Raw genomic sequence first — 21,835 nt, forward strand, 5'->3', positions numbered from 1 at the left:
TAGGATATGCATAATGCAGTCCCACATTACAAATAACATCCATTATTACATCACCAGACATCTTAACATTCATCGACAAAACAGTATATACAAGTGACTGGGAGTTGTTATACTCCATATTTACAGAAACAAATATAAACAAAAAAAATTTTTCAATATGACCACCAAGAACACTTGGTGATGGCCCTTTAAAGTTTAAATGGCTCCACTAGCCTGCCCAGAGCCTTAGAATTCCATTGCCCCACTACTTTGTACATTGTACCACTACTTTGAGTGAGAATGGAAAGTTCCACTCCCACTAACTGATTTTTCTATAGTGTAATTGAGAATTAGTCTGGTTGTAAAGAGAGAGAGGGAGAAAGAGTGGAGACCTCCCTTTTCAAATTGGGGTTCAGGAGGAACAGTCAATGTTTAATTTGGCCAAGGGAGAGAAAGGGAAAGTGAGTCTGTAGTTCCCTCTCTCAGCTTCTCAGTTATGGCTACCCACCCAAACTGCCCCTTTACTTCGCGCTATACAAGAGCTTCTCCTTTCAGAGAGAGTATTTGCTCTCTCCTACAGCTAGAACTATTTCTCCACTCACATTGAATTCAATTAGGAGAAAAATAAACTTTATTCTGAGTGATCAATCAGGAATGACACAGGAAAATGATTGTAAGAAAGGGTCTGTGAGGAAAGAGGGAAAGGTGTCCCTAACTGGCTATACCTTACTCTCCCCCTCAAGTTGGGGAACCTAGGCCTTGGCAGCTTTGGGCCCCCTGAGAGATTCAAGTTTGAATGACCCTGGTCTTGGTCACAACCAAGCACAGTTCAGACCCAGGGCACTAGGAGATGTGAAAATCTTATTAGCTGCTTTGTTTCTTCTCAGGCTGGTTGCTTTCAGTTGGGAAATCAGTGAGGGATGGCACCAAGAGAAAGATTTGAATCTTTTCCTCAGGATGCAGTCTTAACAAGACCTTCTCCTTTGGCTGTCTCAAGGCTGAGAGAGCTAACTGACTTTAGTCAGAACCTTTTTGGCTTCTTAAGATTCCAGATCTCCTGGGGCCCCTCCCCTGTCAAGGAGAGAAAATTCAGCAGCACCTCAGCCTGTCACTCTTTTTTGAGTTCAGACCTCTGTTACAATAGACAGTCTAATATATATAAAACTAAATTTTTATGATTTCTAAAACCTAGCTGGCTCTGCCAACTGGTACTACCAGGATTTTAGGAAGGGAAAACACATATGGATTAACATTTAAATAGTTTGTGTTTATTTGAGATTGGGAAGAGTGTTTTGGGCAGGGAGAGTGAGAGGTGATCTTATCTTTATACCTTTAATTTTAACTCCTAAATTAATAATTCTATCTAACTACACTAATATCCTAAAGACAAATCAAACAGGGAAGCTGAATCTTACAACTGGGAGTCAAAACAGGAATCCAAGGTGAAATATCCACAGACATACAAACTCTTCCAAGTTGAAGACAGCTCCTCAATCCCTGACCAGCAGATGATTGAAGAATAAATCCTTACCACAGCCAAAGGATCTTCACAGGCTAGTGTCTTGGGAATTGATCTTCTGACAGATTCAGCCACACTTCTCTCTCCTTTCCTCTCCAACTCCAGAGAGACAGTTTCTCTCTCAATTGAATCCCAAAGATTCCAGTCACATGCTCCTGTCAATCAAACCCTTGCAACTCATAACTGCAATTAACACAGACAGAACCTGAGATCAAAGGTATTATTCTTTTTCTGGGATTCTTGCCCTTTGCCACCACCATCTTGCCCAGAGTTTACAGGGTTCACTGGGTTCATAGATTTGCTGGCACTGATCTTTATTTACCTGTTCCCCTTCTACTATTGCCACCATCATTGAATTACTGATCTTGGCATCCTTTTCATTCATTCACTCACCTCTGTCTCCACAAACTCAAGCATAGCAGTACATTTTTTGTTTATCTACAGGGGAAGAGAATGCAGAAATTAAGAAATAATGTACCAGAGTTTGGGAATTGGCAGTGTATAAAAATCATCCATGTCAGAGATGAGTTAGGAACTAAACTTTCTAAATTAATTCTAAGCTAAAGTTCCATAAAGACTAGCCTAGGGGATGTCATTTACTTGGAACATTTTTACCCCTCCCTCTCTCCCACCCCAGGACCCTAAAGGAGTATGGCATCTGCCCCTTCCATACTCCACAACATCTCCTAAACCATTTTTAGGTGGACTTGAATTGAGTTTATTCATCAGTTCTACAAACCTTTTTACTACATATGGGTTTGGTGATTTTAGTCCATATTATTGCCTAAGCAGATTCTATCTTCCCACTGCCAGGCATTGAAAAAGTGGAAAATGAAAATGTAGAATGAGACGGGACATCAGTGATCCTCTAGTCTAGACTGTATCTGAACAAGAATAATAGGATCATAGATTCAGAACTAGAAGGAACCCAACAGTATCTATCCCTTCATTTTACAGGTAACAAAATGAAGATTCAGAAGGGCTAAATTATTTGGAGATACCAATGCAACCATTAGGCTTTAGTTACCACTCAGTACAATACTGGTTCACTCCTTTTCTGCTTGTATATTCCCCTTGTTCAATCCACACCATTTCTTCAGAGTAATTCTTCATTATTAATATGTTACAGCCTACTGTAAGAGAAGGTTTGACATCTTGGAAAGCTTGCTGTTTCCCATAATTGTTTTTGTACCCTCTATTTTGTGATCTCTGATATTGATCATTTCTATCCCTGTTGTATCCTTGCTCATATTTGGTCTTCACTGGGCAAAATCAAACTACATGACCTATTTTGTTACAGAGAAAGCACTTCCTATTATCTCTTTGCCCCCTTGGATGATATTGTGTGTTCTGTTGTGGGAATGTTCTAATAGTGGCCAGGTTTTTGACCTCCTCTATCCCTTTTTGTTTTAAAGTTTCTTTGGTTTCATATAATTTTTGCTTTAACTCCTCTTTTTCTTTTTCTTGCTCTACCTATGTTTCAAATAGGTAAGTGACTGAGTCCCTAAGTTCTGACAGGGAAAGAGATTCATATTTCGGAGAGTCCTATTTTAAGAAGTCTGTCAATGAACAGGGATTGGTGTCCTTTTGTTCTTGTAATTTGTCAAACTTCTCCCATGCACTTGCCCTATCACAAAAAGATTTTATTGCTTGTAATAGGTCCTCCCTAGCTTTTTTAAGATATGTCATATTTAGTGGTCTTGTAAAAAATCAAAGTCTTTATAGACTTCTGGCCAGCTGGTTAGATTGTCATCTTGGTGGGTTTTGTCAATGAATTTTTTCTGTTCCTGGGGTGTAAAAAGTTCAGAGAGCAGGATTTCTACATCCCTGAAATCAGGTTCATACAGTCTGAACACTCTTTTTAGCTCCTTTAAACATTTATATGATTCAGTTATAAATCTGGGTATCCTGAGTTTCAATGAATCCAAGTCTTGGGTAGTAAAAGTGCACTTTAGCATGCAGTATTCCTGAGTCTGGTGTTAGTTTGGCGAAATCCCTGAGATTCAGGTTGATAGCTGGTTTCTTTCTTTACCATAACTTTGTTATTACACACTGCTATTGCTATTGCTGTTGGTAAATTGGATGCCTTGTTGCTCTTGCTCATGTCTGTGTATCTGTAGCCACTTCCCCAGTCACTGTCTCAGTCCCATTCCCTAGGTTCCCATTCTTTCTCATGCTATATTCTTGGCATATCTCAGTTATAATAGGTATTTGAGAGAATAATGTTTCTAGTTTGTTGTCTGTTATTTTGTTCATAGCCTTCTTTTCCAAGATTATCTTAATTCCTTTTGTGATATATGTGCATGCCTTCCCAATAGCTACTAAAGCTACATATGCTTGTGGTAGTCTGCCATAGTGTAGATATTTCAAATGGCAGTTTGTTCCAGTACTTATTAATGTTGAATATAGTCCTAATGGTGTCATCAATCATATCAGTAATGGTATTGTAGATGAAGGAATATCCCCAACATGCCAGGATGGATCCCACCAACATTGTCCAGAATAACTTTTGAATCATTATGGTTTCTTATTATGACTGTCCCTTATAATCGAGGAGTGTATTTGATGGTATATCTATATATAAAGAGAGAATGGAGTCCTCTCCCCCTTGAGGCAAGGCAAAGCAGGGGTATCTGGTATTAAAGTGGCCAGGAAAGAGGAGGATGAGTGAGGTTTCCCCCTTCAGCCTTCAGTCTGTGATGGCTCCTTACTAAATCTGTCTTGTTACTCCCCCCAGCTAAGCTATTTCTTCCCAGCAAAATTCTTTCTCTAGGGGGAGAGAGATCACCACATTCTCCCCTCCTCAATTATAACTGTCCTTTATTCAGTCTTTAGCCAGTTATAGTGGATAATAAAATTTATTCTAATGTAACAGGGGATGTAGGAAGAAGTTGGGAAAGGCTGGTAGATTGAGGCAAAGGGGAAGAGGAAGGAGGAATCCCAAGCTGTCTAAACCCTTCCCCTCCAAAGTTGAGGTGATTTGGGCTTAATGACCTCAAGCCCCTGAGGGGTTCAGAGTGATGAACCCTGGCTTTAGCCCTGCCCAGCAGGTGCCTCAGTTCAGGAGAGGAGACTGTGATGATTCTTCTTGAGGACTCTCTTCTTTTCAGTTTCTGTCTACTTGTTGAAGGGGTTTAGGGAGTATAGAGATCAGGAGTTAATGAAAGAAAGGGTTTCTTGGGATCAGGGTCCAGTCAAAGATCGGACCTTCTCAGAAGCTCACTCAAAGCCAGAGACCCTGGCTCCAACTGCCTCTCTCTGGGTTCCTTTCCTTGGGATTCCAAATCTTCTCAGCCCATCCCCCACTGCTACTGGAATCTTTGCAGCCATTCCAGGCTTTTTCCATTTCCAAAAAGTCTCTGGGTTTTCTTCTCTCACATACCCTTCTTTGTTCTCTATGTATTAACTCCCTGTATACTGTCCCTTAAGATGACTGCCCTGCCCAGAGAATTCCAACTGTCAAAGAATGGCAGTTGGTGATGGATCCTTCTATCTCTGGGGTGCCACTTGTAATAGAGGGTAAAAACAGAGAGAGATTTGTGGTAAGGGGGAAAAAGGTGATAAAGGAAATGGAGTCTTCCCCTTCTAAGGCAGGGACAGAGTGAGGAGGCGATGTTGATGAGCCAGGGGAGAGAAAGGAGAATGGTTTTGTCTTTCCCCCCTCAGCACTCTCTGACAAACCTCCCTCACTATGGCTGCCTTCAACTTTGCTGGGTTCTATGAAGGATCTTGTTGAAGAGGTTTATGGTGATAAGTTCTCTTCTTGGGGAAAGAAATGTCACCTCCCTCCACCTCGCTCTCAAGTTTCCCTCTAGTAATAGTTTGAGTCAATTACTGAATCTTCTTAACTGAATTTATTGAAGGGAAACAGAAAAGGGAATGGGGCAGATGGAGGGTAAGGAATTGATGTTCAGAAAGGAAGGAGGGAGAAAGGGTCCATAATTAGCTAATATCCCCCCTCCCCAAAGTCAAGACAGATCAGGTTTGGTTCACCTGACCCCTTAGGGTCAGAATAAAGAAGACTGGTTCTTGGCTGCACAGTGAGTGTTCCAAGTTCAAATTCAAGGAGGTAGATGGAAATCTTTTCTTGTTGGACAGTTTATGTTTCCTGTCCAATTGGCTTGTCTTCTGGTGAGATCTGGGTCAGGAATCACAGGGAAAGAGATCACTGGATCAGGAAACTAACCAGAGCTAACCTCTCTGGCTTGTGGTACCAGACAGAAGTCAGGTCCCCAACTACTGGATCAGCTCCCTTCTCTCCTCTCTTTCCAAAGTTCTGTCTTCCTTTTTCGTCCATCCCCCACTGCTGTAGAATTCTGCAGCTCTTCCCAGCTCATGTCTTTCCAAGATGTCAAACCTCCTCTTACACTACTCATACTTCCCTATACCTCTCTACCATCTTTCAGATGAACTACAACTTTAAATTCCATGAAGACTGGTATTCCATGTAGCACTACTGGAAGACTATTAAAAGATGGGGCTTTTGTTTCAGGAAAAATTTGGAGGTCATTAAAAGTGCTGATCTTTCAAAATATCTGAAAGAAGAGAGCACATCTAGAGGAGTGGGACTAGGAAAGGGAGATTTAATCTGGGAAGTCACAGGGATGGAGAGTGGAGCCTTAGAACAGTCTCCTCCTGATACCTCTCTGTAAACCTTAATATGCTTTAGAACATTATTATTTGGAGGAGCCTCCAACAGAGTTATTTCACAACTTACCTCATCATAGCATGGAAGGGATATCAAGTTCAGAAAGGTTACACTAGAATGCAAACTGGTGAGGCTTTGCCTACACGCCTGGAAATGGGCCAGATGTTTTCACACCAGACCACACACCATCCTGGCTACATTCATAGAGTCTCATCACCAGGTTAGTTGCAAGATGATGATCTGACCACAGCATCTTTTGAAGACCATCCAGTATGTATTGCAAAGGGATTAGACTATCCTAGATCTTAGGGACCTGCCAAGTCTCCTGGTGACCACCAGAGGGCACCAGTCTCCCACTAATCATAGAGAAATGGAAACACCCATACCCCCATCCCTAGGCAAAACTGAAAAATCTTCAAGAAAGTGCCAACTTGTACAGCCCTATCATTTTATGGATGAAGAAGGAAAGGGGATTTTCCCAAGTCTTATAACTGGTCTCTGGATTCCTGGTCCAATGCTACTTCTCGGAATCTGTCCATACCCCCACCCACTTTACCTCCCCAACTCCCACACCTATTCAGTCCTATTCCTACTTCAAACCTTGTCCAGAGGACTGGACGGTGAGGTGGTTCAAATGTCTACCAATATCCTAAACCAAGATTCTCAAACTCTTTGGTTTTAGGACCCTTTTGCACTCTTTTTTTTTTTAAATATTATTTTATTTGGTCGTTTTCATACATTATTCACTGGAAACAAAGATCGTTTTCTTTTCCTCCCCTCCCCTCCCCCCCCCCCCCCCCCCCCCCCCCCGCCTTTCCCTCTCCCATAGCCGACCCATGATTCCACTGGTTATCACATGTGTTCTTGACTCGAACCCATTTCCCTGTTGTTGGAATTTGCATTATAGTGTTCATTTAGAGTCTCTCCTCAGTCTTATCTCCTCCAACCCTGTAGTCAAGCAGTTGCTTTTCAGCGGTGTTTTTACTCCCACAGTTTATCCTCTGCTTGTGGGTAGTATTTTTTTTTAGATCCCTGCAGATTGTTCAGGGAAATTGCATTGATACTAATGGAGAAGTCCATCACCTTCGATTGTACCACAATGTATCAGTCTCTGTGTATAATGTTTTCCTGGTTCTGCTCCTTTCGCTCTGCATCACTTCCTGGAGGTTGTTCCAGTCTCCATGGAATTCCTCCACTTTATTATTCCTTTTAGCACAATAGTATTCCATCACCAACATATACCACAATTTGTTCAGCCATTCCCCAATTGAAGGGCATCCCCTCATTTTCCAATTTTTGGCCACCACAAAGAGCGCAGCTATGAATATTCTTGTACAAGTCTTTTTGTCCATTATCTCTTTGGGGTACAAGCCCAGCAGTGCTATGGCTGGATCAAAGGGCAGACAGTCTTTTATCTCCCTTTGGACATAGTTCCAAATTGCCCTCCAGAATGGTTGGATCAATTCACAACTCCACCAGCAATGAATTAATGTCCCCACTTTGCCACATCCCCTCCAGCATTCATTACTTTCCTTTGCTGTCATGTTAGCCAATCTGCTAGGTGTGAGGTGATACCTCAGAGTTGTTTTGATTTGCATCTCTCTGATTATAAGAGATGTAGAGCACTTTTTCATGTGCTTATTAATAGTTTTGATTTCTTTGGCTGAGAATTGCCTGTTCATGTCCCTTGCCCATTTGTCAATTGGAGAATGGCTTGATTTTTTTGTACAATTGATTTAGTTCTTTATAAATTTTAGTAATTAAACCTTTGTCAGGGGTTTTTATGAAGATTGTTTCCCAATTTGTTGCTACCCTTCTGATTTTGGTTACATTGGTTTTGTTTGTACAAAAACTTTTTAATTTGATGTAATCCAGATTATTTATTTTGCATTTTGTACCCTTTTGCACTCTTAAAAATTATTGAGAATCCCAAAGAGTTTTTGTTTGTTTATATGGGTTATGTCTATTGAGATTTACCATGTTAGAAATTCAAGCTGACAATTTTTTTTAATTCTTACTAATGTATTATGATAACTTTTCCAAAGCAAAAAGAAATTAGAAGAGTGGCATTGTTTTATGTATTTTTTTTTGCAAATCTCTTTAATGTCTGTTTTAATAGAAGACCGTTGGATTTTCATATCTGCTTCTGCATTCAATCTGTTACAATATATTATTTTGGTTGAAGTATGTAAAGAAAATAAAGCCTCACACAGATGTGTAGTTGGAAAAGGGAAGAGTTTTAATAGACAAATAATATTATTAAGATAGTTTTGATCTAACAGACCCCCCTGAAAGTGCCTCAGAACCCTCAGGGATTCCAGGCCACACTTTGAGAACCAATAACTAAAACCCAAGCCAGAGACAAAAGTGGCAAGGGTGAAGGCCAAATTACTAACATTGGAGCTGGAAATGTAGAACATTTGGTTATTCTTTGCACACTTCCTGTCCTACTCAAGCCCCTGGGATCATAAATGCATAAAATTTATAGCTGGAGAGAATGGGGAAACTGAGGCCCAAAGTAAAGTAGTTGCCTAAGATCACACACTAAGTAACAGATTTAGACTTTTGAATCCAAATCTAGTTCTTCCAACATACCACCATTGCCTGTGTATGTACACATAATGTAAACAAGCAGGTTAGACGAGATTTCTAAGCCACCTTCTACCTCACAGACAGAAACCCTGAAGCCAGGACAGACTAAGGACCCACCTGTCAGGCTGCAATCAACCAGCCACATCACTGGCAATAAGAGAGAATGAAAAAATGGAATCTTCAGTCCAAGGTTTCTCCACTGCCTATGCCCAGGTCTTCTCTTCTTCCAGGATTAGCTTCAGCCAAATCAGCTTTTCCTCTGTTCCCTCTTGCTCTCTCCTGACTGAATCTGAAACTTAAGGTAACTATGGGTAGAGAAATCAGATTCGATCCCAGTAGGAAGAAGCAACAGATCCAGAATGCAACCATGAAGGAGAGAAAATATTCCCAGCCACTACCGTCCTGTAAGGTGCCTATATCCTTATACCATCACTCCTCCTGTCCCTTTGTATACATTTCAGGACTCCACCCTCCTCTAATGGAAGATGTCTTTTCTCCAATTAAGGAGGTATCATGGTGTAACAGAAAGAGTCAGAATGACTAGGTCCAAATCCCTGCTCTGATCCCTTACTACCTCTATGAAAAGTCATTTTATTAATCTAGACTTCTAACTATCTGAAAAGGGGGACTTTTAAGAGCTTTCAGGTAAGAGTGAGTGACTTTTCTAAACCAAAAATCGGGACCCATGTTCTGACAAAAGTCCCTTCTCTTAGGATAGGATCATATTTGCTGTCTACAAGTATAATCATAAGATCATCACTTTAAAGCTAAAAGAGGAACCTTAGAAATCATGTAGTTCCACTCCTTGTTAAGCCCAGAGAAACAATTTGGCTGAGATCACACAGGTGATAAGTTGTTAGAGGGAGAGTTGGAACCTATATCCTCTGACTCAAAATCTACTTCTTTTACACTGGATGATGCTGATCACCTTTATATGAGACCATGGCTTTAGGGTCTGTTTCAGAGACATCTGGGCCCATTGGAAGCTCCTGGTCCCCTCCCTTCCCAGTCTTGAACTGACCCCACCCCCACCCCACCCCCAAACTTGGCCAAGCCCTACCTCAGCCTCCCTGTCTCCACATTAGCTCTTGGTGGTTTGAAGAAGAATGGCTTCCACAGCCCCTCCCATCCTTTGTGGCTTTGCTGTCTCCAGTTCAGAAATTGGGTACAGATGTGCCCAGAGGAAGAGGGTAGGTTCTGGAGAGGGGTAAAGAAACTTCCTCACGTTAAGGGTATGAATGAGAAATAGCTCTGGTATCCAGCATTGGAGAAGGCATAGCTTTGCAGGGACTCCTTGAAGGTTCCAAGGAGGCAGAGAGCTCAGAGATTGTCTCCAAACCACCTCCCTCCCCCAGTAGCAAAGAGAAAAGAGAAGTGGGGTTCTCTAGATGACTCCTCTGGAGGCTAGCTAGAAGGGAGGTAGGGCTTGGTGCCATGCTCTGAGCTGCTAAAGGCAGAAGCTCATCCTAAGTGGAGCAGGAAACTGGCATCCCAGGCCCACGTCTCACAAAGCTCACAAGGGCTTAGCCCAAGTCTCAGGGCCTGGGATTGGGGTTGGGGCTAAGGTACCAAGCTGGGCCAGTAAGTAACTTCCTGCTCTGGAATAACAAAGTTAGTAGTGTTCCCCCAAGCTGGTCATTGAAACCGACTGCCATCCAAAAGCAATACTGTTGACACCAAGACCAGACCTAGAAGCTGATTCTACTTGGAGGAGGAAGAGGAGGAAAAGGAGGAGGAGAAGGACCTTCTCCTTATAGAGAACTGTCCTACATTCACAAGCTCAGCCCAAGGGCAAGGAAGGACTTCTTAGTCAGTACCTGAATCCTTCCTCTTTTAGGAAGGTGAAGATGGAAGAATTCAAATCCACAAAGGGAGAAAATGAGATAAGAGCATCCTGATGGCTTTTCTAAAGACCATTAGGTATAAGGCTAAGGTTTCTCCTCCCTCAAGATGCCTCTATTCATGTGAGAGCTTCTCCTGTCCCTGTCAGACATTGCAGTACAGAGGTTCTGGAAGAGCTATAAAGTGCCCGTTACCGTATCCAGTATCGGGGCCCAGCTGCAGAAGGGAGGGGTGAGATGGAGCCCTGAGGAGAGGGGGAAGGGAAAACGGAGGAGAGGGCCTGAGAAGGGGAAGGGAACCCTTGTGGGTGCCTGCTAATCTGGGGGAGCTTTTTGCAATTGAGGAGACAGGGAGGCGGCATCGGCAGTAGTGGGAGCCAGACAGATGAAGGGGTTTTTGTTTGACTGGCTCTGGTTATAAATCTGGGAAAAGACTCCAGGCTGCCCAGCTTCCCCCTCCCTCCCTCTCTCCCTCCTTCTCTGCCTCCCAGGGAGGACCTAGCCTGTGGTGCTTTGGATAGGGGCAGACTAGAAGACTACCCCAGGATCCAAACTGGAGATTTCTCAGTCCCCCAGAGGGTCGATAGGCAGCCCAGTCTGCGCCAAAAGCAGCTTGGAATGGAAGAAGAGATGGAAGATCACTCGGCCAATGGGAAACTCCTAGGAGGGGCTAGAGTAAGGCCATTTCCTTGAAACTCCTTTCTGGGAGCAAGGGGAACCCCTTGCCCCAGCCAAAGCGTAGTGCTAGCTAGTTCTTCCACTAAACATGCTTCCCTCCCCCTCCCTCAGAGCCCCTCCTTTTCCCTCTAGGCTTCATTTGATTTCAACAAACATTTAACTACATGTCTATCCTGAACAGGACCATGTAGTAGTCAGCTGGAGTGGGAGAGTGAAGGGGGGGTGGGGAACATGCACACATGTATATTTTTATACCTAACATAAATCCTGCTCTCAAGGAGGCAATTATTTAATGGCAGACCATGGGGCAGGAAACTAAGGAGAATTGCACAATTTATACACAGTGGAAAGGAGATGAGTATCAAGGGGGCAAAGGCAGAACTATGGAAAGGAAAGTCACTTTTCGTGAGGAAGCGATCTGGGAAGCTTTCCTGGGAAAGGTGGCATCTGAATTGGGCCTCTAATAAAGAGACCTTGGCAGATGGAAATGCATAGAGAACTTATTCTAGGCAGGAGGAGAGCCTGAGCAATAGCAAGGAAGGGAGAGGACAGGATGACCATACATCTGCGCAAACTCTCTGAGCTGGCACCCATTCAGATCCGATTCTGAACAGCCAAACTCGATCCTCCAGCCTTTGAATAAAGGGCCAAAATGAGGGGACCAAATTGCCTCCCCAATGAGCTCATTACATTTCTGCCAAGGGAGGAGACCATGCAGCTTAGTGGAGCTGCCTTCTGAGTTAGAAAGATGTGGGTTCAAATCCCATTCAGAGAGAGACTGTTTGAACAAGTGCCAACCTCTCAATGCTATGCAAGACTGAGGCACAAAGAAGTTTCCAACCTGCACTGACATAGGAAATTTCTTCATCTAGTCATATCACAGGGTTCAATCTCTACTCTAATTCATTTTTTTAAACCCTCACCTTCCTTCTTGGAATCAATACTGTGTATTGGCTCCAAGGCAGAAGAGTGGTAAGGATTAGGCAATGGGGGTCAAGGGACTTGCCCAGGGTCACACAGCTAGGAAGTGTCTGAGGCCAGATTTGAACCTAGGACCTCCCATCTCTGGGACTGGCTCTCAATCCACTGAGCTACCCAGCTGCCCCCTCTACCCTAATTCATTAAAGGAGGAAAGAAACGGGCATTTGTCAAGCACCTGCTATGTGGCAGGGACTATGCTGTGTACTTTACATCTGATTCTCACAGCAACCCAAGGAGGTAGGTGTTATAGTTGTCCCCATTTTACAAATGAAGAAACTGGGGCAGACTGAGGTTAAGTGACTTGTCCAAGGTCACACAGCTAATATGCGCTGCAAGTTAGATTTGAATTCATGTTTTCCTGACTTTAAGGCCTAGAGCTCTATCCATTATATCACCTCACTCTATAGCATCCACAGACTGCTTTTCTACCTCCCTGGGGCCAAAAATAGTTGTTGGGTCCTTCCTAAGTCTGCACTTCCCCAGGGCCATGGCATGATCTCCTGGGCTTCTCCCTGTTTCTTCCAGACACACTCAAGCTTATTAGTGGCTGGCCAGAACTGAGCAGGAAGCTCCCCATGTGATCTGAGCAGGGCAAAGTCCAACAGAATTATTTTATACCCTCCTGTATTCTACACTGTGCCTGTACTATTCCTGCCCTGCTGAGGCAATGGATAATACCTGTTGTTTAAACCTTTACCTTCCATCTTAGAATCAATACTATGTATTGGTTCCAAGGCAGAAGAGCTGCTAAGGGCTAGGCAATGGGGGTTAAGTGTCTTGTCCAGGGTCACACAACTAGGAAGTGTCTGAAGGTCAGATTTGAACCCAAGACCTCCCATCTCTGGGCCTGGCTCTCAATCCACTGAGCCACCCAGCTGCCCCCATACCTTTTTGTGTCTGGTGAGTTAACTCCTTCAGTTTATAGTCCACTAAAGCATGTTGCTCTTTTTCTTTTTAAAATTATGTTTTGATTTTAAATTGACTCTATTTTCACCTCCATCCTTCCACTTCTTCCCTCTCACTGAGCCATCTCATATAACAGAGAATCTGTAAAAGAAAAGAAGGAAAAAATTAGCACAACAGATCAATGAATTGAAAAAGTCAGAAAACCCATTGATTACCCCCCACTTCTGCAAAGGAGTCGAAGAGTGGGGTTTAGGGAAGAGAAGAGAGATATCTTCACTCTTTTCTTTGAAACTATGCTTGTAGGGGCATAAGTGGACTGAGAGGCCTAGAGATGGGAGGTCCTGGGTTCAAATCTGGCCTCAGACACTTCCCAGCTCTGTGACCCTGGGCAAGTCACTTAACCCCCATTGTCTAGCCCTTACCATTCTTCTACCATGGAACCAATACATAGTATTGATTCTAAGATGGCAAGTAAGGGTTTTGTTTTTTTTAAGCTGCTCTTGGTCTTTGTAATTTGACAACATTAATTTTTTTACTGTTTTGTGGTAGTTGTTCTTTCCACTATTATATACTATTGTAATCATTGCATATGTTTTCTTGGCTCTGCTTACTTCACTCTGCATTAGTTCAGTTAGTTCTTTTCCTGCTTCTCTATATTCATTGTTTGTCATTTCCTACAGCACAGTCATATTCCATTATCCTCGTGTACCACAATTTGTTTCTCCATTCCCCAAATGATGGGCATCTACTTTTCTCCAATTCTTTACTACCACAAAAAAAAAAAGCTACTATAAATAGTGGAATAAATAATACTTTTTTTGTGTGTCAATGACTTCCTTGGGGTATAAGCCTAGCAGTAGTATCCCTGGGAAAAATGATTTAGACATTTTAGTCACCATTTACAAAATTCTAAATTTCCAAAATGGTTATACCAATTTCATAGCTCCATTAACACGCTTAGCTCTTCTGCATTGGAACTGATACTTATTATTGATTCTAAGATAGAAGTTTGGTGTTTGTTTGTTTGTTTTTAAGAGACTTTACAAAAGTCTATATAGAATAAAATAAAGCAGTTTTAAAAAATAAAGCAGGAGCCGGCAGCTGGGTGGCTCAGTGGATTGAGAGCCAGGCCTAGAGATGTAAGGGTTTAAAATTTTTTTTAATTAAGTGGTAATTTTTTTTTAAGTGTTCAAGAGGCAACTAGGTGGTTCAGTAGCTAGATACTTCCTAGCTATGTGACCCTGGGCAAATCACTTAACCTTACTTACCTAGTCCTTATCTCTCTTATGTCTTGGAACTAATACTTGATACTGATTCTAAGAGGGAAAGTGAGGGTTTAAAAAAAAAGGTGATGAACAAGTGATGGTACCATGTGGGAAGAAAAGGGGATAGATACCCTAGAGAAGAAATGAGAAAAGGGTGTCTGTGGGTATGGAACATTGAATATTCTCAAATTTCCATTATATAATGATGAGTTTTATTAAACCATTTGTTTCTTTCTTCTTCCTATTTGCTCAATAAGCAGAGAGAATAGGATATATATGAAAATAGAAGTGATGTAGAAGCAAAATATATCAAGAGATTGACAGGACTCCTGATATTTGGAGGGTAAGAAAGAAGGAATAAAAGATGACTGACTCCATGGTTTTGAGTAGCGAATGAAAGAATAGGGGTGCTATAAACAGAAGCAGGGGATTTTTGGAAAAAGCTAAATTGGGGGAAAAGGATAACCACAGTCTTGGACATGAATTTTGCATACCAGTCAGACATCTAGATGAAGCTAGACATACCACAAGAGATGAGTGACTCAACTAGAGGGATTTGGGCTAGAGATGTGGATCTGGGAGATGTCTGTGTAGTGGAAATCATTGAAATCTGGGGAATAGATAAGATTTCTTTTTTTTTTTTTTGAAAATTTTATTTAGTCAATTTAAAACATTATTCCTTGGTTACAAGAATCCTATTCTTTCCTGCCCTCCCCTCCCTCCACCCCTTCCCATAGCCAACCTGCAATTCGACTGGGTTTTACATGTGTCCTTGATCAGAACCCATTTCCATGTTGTTGGTGTTTGCACTAGAATGTTCCTTTAGAGTCTACATCCCCAGCCATATCCCCTCCACCCATGTGATCAAGCAGTTGTTTTTCTTCTGTATTTCTGCTCCCACAGTTCTTTCTCTGGATGTGGATAGTGTTCTTTCTTGTAGATCCCTCCAGGTTGTTCAGGATCACTGCATTGCCACTAGTGGAGAAGTCCATTACATTTGATTGTACCACAGTGTATCAGTCTCTGTGTACAATGTTCTCCTGGTTCTACTCCTTTCACTCTGCATCAATTCCTGGAGGTCATTCCAGTCCCTATGGAATTCCTCCAGTTTATAAAATAGATAAGATTTCTAAGGGAGAAAGAAGAGGGAAGGAGACCTAGGAGAGAAAGATTGGAATTACCACCATTAAGGAGCAGGAGGAAGATGAATAAGCAGAAAGGAGCTATAGAAGTGGTTTAAGAGATAGGAGCCACTGGAAGCAATGGTATAAAAGAGGATCTCTTTTATAAGTAGTTACCAATTGCAAATGCTATCATGGGTTTAAGGAAGAACTGTTGCTATAGAGAATAGGAGAATAGAAACTAGAACATAGAGGGGTTTTTGTTTGTTTGGTTTCTTTTTTCTTTTTGGGACACTGAGAAGTGTCTGAGGTCAAATTTGAACCCAGGACCTCCTGTCTGTAAGCCTTGGCTCAGTCCACTGAGCCACCTAACTGCCCCCTAAAGATAAGAACAATCTCAATTGTATGCTATTCATATACGTCTTTAATTGCTTTTGTTCAGTTCCCTGTTGCTGATTCTCTGTGACCCCATTTGAGGGTTTTCTTGGCAAAGATACTGGAATGGTTTGCTATTTCCTTTTCCAGCTCATTTTACAGATGAAGAACTGAGGTAGACAGAGTTAAGTGATTTGCCAAGGGTCACATAGCCATTTAGTACCTAAAGTCAAATTTGAACTCATGAAGATGATTCTTCCTGATTGTAAGTCCAGTGCTCTATCCACTTCACCACCTAGCTACCCTTAGAATGTAGAATTCTGAAGAATGAGTGGAAAGGTAAGGAAGTCAAAGCAGTGAGAGTAAACAATCATTTTAGAATTTTAGTGGTGAAGACAGAAAAGATATGTTAGTAGCCTGAAGTAACAGTGGAATGAAAAGGAGTTTTTTGTTGTTTTTGTTGGGTTTTGTTTCACTTTGTTTTGTTTTAGGATGGACAAGACTTGAACAATTCTGTAGACAGCAGAAAAGGAATAAATCAAGAAGGACTGGAGATACTTGAGATGGACAGATTGCCTTATGGAGCAAGGTGACAGAGGATATGGAAAGAAGTGGGATTGAGGATACAGATAGACAGTTTAATGTCTTGGCAAGGAGAAAGGGCCACTTCTGAAAATTTAAGGAAGGAGAAAGAAGGTTGTTGAAAACATAGAGAGGAAAAAAAAGAATAGAAAAGAAAAAAGAGAGATTGTGAATTGGGAAAGAAGGAAATTCATATCCAATATCCTCAATTTTCTTTTTCCCCAATTTTAATATTTTATTTTTTGCCAATTACATGTGAAAACAATTTTAACCTTTATTTATTTTTATTTATTTGATTAATTAATTTAGAATATTTTTCCATAGTTGTATGAATCATGTTCTTTCCCACCCCTCCTTCCACTCCCCCCTCCTGTAGCCAAAGAGCAATTCCACTGGGTTTTACATTTGTCTTTGATCAAGACCTATTTGCATATTTTTGATATTTGCCATTTAGAGTCTACATCCTCAATCATATCCCTATTGACCCATGTGATCAAGCAGTTGTTTTCCTTTGTGTTTCTACTCCCACAGTTCTTTCTCTGGATGTGGATAGTGTTCTTTCTCATAAATCCCTCAGAATTGTCCTGGATTATTGCATTGCTGCTAGTAGAGAAGTCCATTCCATTCAATTGTGCCACAGTGTATCAGTCTGTGTACAATGTTCTCCTGGTTCTGCTCCTTTCACTCTGCATCAATTCCTGGAGGTCATTCCAGTCCCCATGGAATTCCTCCAGTTCATTATTCCTTTGAGGACAATAGTATTCCATCACCAACATATGCCACAATTTGTTCAGCCATTCCCCAATTGAAGGGCACCCCCTCATTCTCCAATTTTTTGCCACCACAAAGAGCGCAGCTATGAATATTCTTGTACAAGTCTTTTTCCTTATTGGGGTATAAACCCAGCAGTTTAACCTCTATTTTTAATAATTTTGAGTTCTAAACTCTCTTCCATCCCTCCTCTCCCCCCCCCATTGAGAAGACCAGCAATTTGATAAAGGTTATACATGTGCAGTCACATAAAACATATTTCCAGATTTAGTCGTGTTGTAAAAGAAAACACAAAAAAAGAAAGTTTAAAAATAATATGCTTTGGTCTGCATTTAGATTCCATCAGTTCTTTCTCAAGAAGTGGATAACATTTTTCATCATAGATCCTTCAGAATTTTCTCTGATCTTTGAATTACAGAGAATAGCTGAGTCATACACAGTTGGTCATTGTACAATATTGTTACTCTGTACAGTGTGCTCCCGGTTCTGCTCACTTTTACTTTGCATCAGTTATATAAGGCTTCCCCAGGCTCTTCTGAAAGCATCCTGCTCATCATTTCTTATAGCACAATAGTATTCTATCACATTCATATACCATGACTTGGTCAGCCATTTTCCCAATTGATGGACATCCCCTCAATTTCCAATTATTTGCCACTACAAAAGGAGCTGCTATAAATATTTTTGTACATATAGATCCTTTTTAAAAATCTCTTTGGGTGGAAGTGCTGTTGTTGAGTCAAAAGATACACACAGTTTTATAGTCCCTTGAGCATAATTCAAAACTGTTCTCCAGAATGGTTGGATTAGTTTCTAGCTCTACCAACAGTGCATTAATGTCTCAGTTTTTTTATATCCCCTCCAACATTTGTAATTTTCTTTTTTGTCCTGTTAGGATGGCCTCAATTTTCTCATTAAGGTATGAGGAAAAATCACCAACTAACGGAGGAATCTGATGTTGAATCTGAAGAGAAAGAAGATGCATAATAACCATTTTGAGTAGTATAATGCAGAGTCAGTCCAGTCATGAATAAAAAGCATGATTCTACCAGTGAGGGCCCACTCAAGGTTAGATAGCATAAATCTTTGTGGTTGATGCCAGGCTGTGTCTTTTGGAGATTTTCTCCAGTATATTGGAAGTGTTTGGTAGTAGGAAAAGAGTTGGTATACATATATATATATATATATATATATATATATATATATATATATATATATATATATATATATATATATATATTAGAAGTTATTTATGGTTGAGGATGAGTAGGGCAAGATGGTGGAAAATCACGAGACAAAGGAGTCGAGGGTGGAGGTGAAGGCATTTATTTTCCTATTAATAGAATTTATTTCCAAGTATCTTTGCCTCTATCTCCCCTCCCCACATCATAGAAGACATCATCTAGCAGACAGATATGCATATAGAGAGGTCATCACTGAAATGGCAAAGCATAGAGTCAAGATTAAGCAGAAAAGGAACAATGGCCAGAATAATTTATAGATTGGGAGACTAGAAAAGGACTGAGGGATGAAAAGTCATAATTAGGGCAAAGAAAAGGATGAGAGAAAATTGATAGGAAGCAGAGGGGAGGGGAGGGGAAAGAAGAGGAGTTTCAGAGTTCAGGATCTTAGAGGAGATGTAAAAGTTCTCCATGATACTCAGGTCTTGATTTACTCCCTTGTGAGGCCACTGGAGAGCCAGAAGGAACCTTCAAAGTTATCTAGACCAGCTCTGACTCAGACACAAGAAATGTGAGGTCAGGGAAGGAAAAGGATCAAATAACCTACCCAAGGCCATACAAATAATAAATGGTAGAAGTTGGAATGTAATTGAAGATCTCAATTTCAAATATATTGCCTTTTCCTGAAAATAAATAATAACAGGGAAGGTAAGCCTGAATCAATTCAAGAAAAATGTTGGTCAACACTTAGCAGCAAAAGAAAAAACTAGAATCATATTTGAAATGTCATAAAACTCTCCAAAGGAGAGTTTGAGTGATTGTAGCATAGTGGGGATATGGAGTGGCAGTCTACAGCAAAAGGAACTCACCTGTACCTCCACCTCCAGGGCGCTGGTAGGGTTAAGCAACTCCAAGAGTTTCCTATAGGATAAAGTTGTGAGTTTCAGGAATTAGGCCCCCTACAGTTCCCATAAATCTCCCAAAGATCCGCACTTATCCTCAGATCTTCTCCACAGGCCCCCTATCCCCACCCAGGATTCCCCAAATTCCCCATTTCTTTCTCAGGGTCGCTTCTCTTTTTCCACTTCCCCTGCTACTGAGCCCCTAATAGTGCCCTAGGGGCCTAGACAGTGATACACAGGGTCTAGTTGGAACTGAACTAAAACAAGGAGATGGGACGAGAACAGGCTGTGGTGACCCCTCAGCATCCCAGCCTCCTGCCCATGTGGAGACCTGAACAACAGCTGCCTGCCCTTTGACCTGGCATCAGAGTGCAAGAGAAAGGATCAGCTGTCTTCAGAGCCAGAGCCTGAGCCATCTGCCCACTTTTCCTGCTCCAGGACAGAGGCCAGAGATAATAATAGCTAGCATTTAGATAGCACTTTATGGTTTGCAAAACACCTTACACATGTTATTTTATTCTCACCACCACCCTGGGAGATAGGTGCTATTGTTATCCCCATTTTTATAGATGAGGAAACTGAGGCAGAGTAGAGTCCCGGAGGTAAAATCCTTTGTTCCATATTCAGATTAGTAGTTTCTGCAAGGAAGAAGGTGAAAGACAGAGACAAAGGGGGAAGGGAGAGACAGGGGGAAAGGGAAAGAATGGAGAAGGCATGAAGAAATGAATGGGAAGGAGGATGTAGGGTGACTGGGTGAGGAAGTATGATGCACTCAAAATAGCAATGGTCTTGGAGTCAGGAAAGACCTGGTGTTATGTTTTATTTTGAACTTTTTTTTAAATTGCATATAGAAAGGATTTTTGACAATTGTTCTGACATTTTGCAGTTCAGATTCTCTCCCTCCCTCATTTCCTCCCCTTTTGTGCCTTCAGCAATATGTACTGGAAACACCTGGTTTAAACCTATCTTTGACACTTACCAGCTGTCTCTCCTTTCTTATCTCTTTCTCCTGAGTTCTTTTAAGTTTCAGCTTCCAGCCTCCTACAGGAAGTCTTTCTGGATCTCCCTTAATGTTAATTTTCTCCAGTTTATCTTGTCCACATCTTATTTGTACCTAGTTGTGCAAAGTATACATATATGGTGTCTTCCCCTTAAGATTGTGAGCTCCTAGAGAGCAGGGGTTGTCTTTTGCCTTTCTTAATATTCCTTGTGCTTAGTGAAATGGCTGGCACTTCGCTGGTGCTTAATAAATGCTTTCGTCCTGAGCCCATTTCTCATCTCTAATAATAACTACAATGTTTACCTCACAAACTTCTCGTGAGGAGCAAATGAGATAATGTATATTAAGCATTTTGCAGAAATGAAAGTACAACTCTTTCCTGGAGTTACTATGATAATGCAAACTCATGGGATAAACAATGGGACTTTCTATTAATTACTGATCCCAATTATTTGTTAAACCTTTATCTTCTGCTTTAGACTCAGTATTGATTCTAAGGCAAAAGAGCATTGGGGTCAAGTGACTTGCCCAGGGTCACAATTAGAAAATGTAGGAAGCTAGATATGAACCCAAGCCAGAAGGACTCCAGGTCTGGCTCTCTATCCACTGTGATACCCCAACTGCCCCACAAGGTTAAGAGTTAGGTCCTGAGACCAAAAAGTTTGAGAACTGCAGCCACTGCCCAATGACTTGGTGGAATTGGGTTGGCATCCCCACCCTTACATAGCTACTCATTTGCCTTAGTTGTCAACAGCCTACCTCCCTGGCCTCAGTTTCCTTAACTGTCAAAGTGAAGGATTAATTGGTTGAAGATGTCTCAGCTCAGGCATTCTGCGTCCCACACACACACTCTAACTCTAAAAGTAGTGTGTCTTCCCCCTCTCTGTTTTCCCCCCAGGGTCCTGTGACAAGTGTTCTGGAAAGATTTGTTGGTAAAGGCTGGAACCTGACTGGATCTTATCTAAACCTGTCTCCTTAAACCTAACCCAGGGCACACAATGGGCAACTAATAAATGTTTGCTGAATTTGGACACGGGGTCCTGGAGAGACGATGGGAAACCTTTTCTCGGGGGAGAAAGAAATAATGGGGTGGCCTTGACTAGGGATGCAACTTCTCGAGGAATTAGGGAATCTGTCCCAGCAGGGAGGTGGGACAAGCATGGGGCCGATGGAGACCCACGGAGGGGGTCAGGATCCCCTCCCCCACCGCTCTGACCTGTAGCCGGGTGGTTCGAAGTCTGAGGAGAGGACTTTGCAGGTTACCCCCTAAGGGCCACTTGCCGAACCCCACCCCCCTTCATTAACCCTCTCACCGCTGCAGCTCCGGCTAAGCCTAAATGCAAAAACAGGCCGACCCCTGAACAGCCCAATGTCAGAGCTGGGAGCGGCCTTAGACGTTATCTTGACCAATCAACCCCTTCATTTTGCGGGGCAGGGGTGGAGGGAGGGGATGCGACTGAGAGCCAGAGAGTAGAAAAGTGACGCCCCAGGTCC

The 21,835-nt window shown here is 41.9% G+C and overlaps 1 protein-coding gene across 2 annotated transcripts in view; it reads left to right on the forward strand.

Annotated features, from left to right (window-relative positions):
* The window catches only part of ZNF346 (zinc finger protein 346), a 73,294-nt gene extending 54,856 nt beyond the window's left edge, over positions 1–18,438 (forward strand). For both annotated transcript variants that reach the window (XM_056811661.1, XM_007474127.3), the window contains one exon: positions 18,154–18,438. In XM_056811661.1, the coding sequence (XP_056667639.1) occupies positions 18,154–18,214 (61 nt within the window). In that variant the 3' untranslated portion in view covers positions 18,215–18,438. The remainder of the gene's footprint in view (positions 1–18,153) is intronic.
* The last annotated feature ends 3,397 nt before the right edge of the window (positions 18,439–21,835 follow it).

The sequence above is a fragment of the Monodelphis domestica genome, chromosome 1 (assembly GCF_027887165.1).
Source record: "Monodelphis domestica isolate mMonDom1 chromosome 1, mMonDom1.pri, whole genome shotgun sequence".
NCBI classification, from domain to species: domain Eukaryota; kingdom Metazoa; phylum Chordata; class Mammalia; order Didelphimorphia; family Didelphidae; genus Monodelphis; species Monodelphis domestica.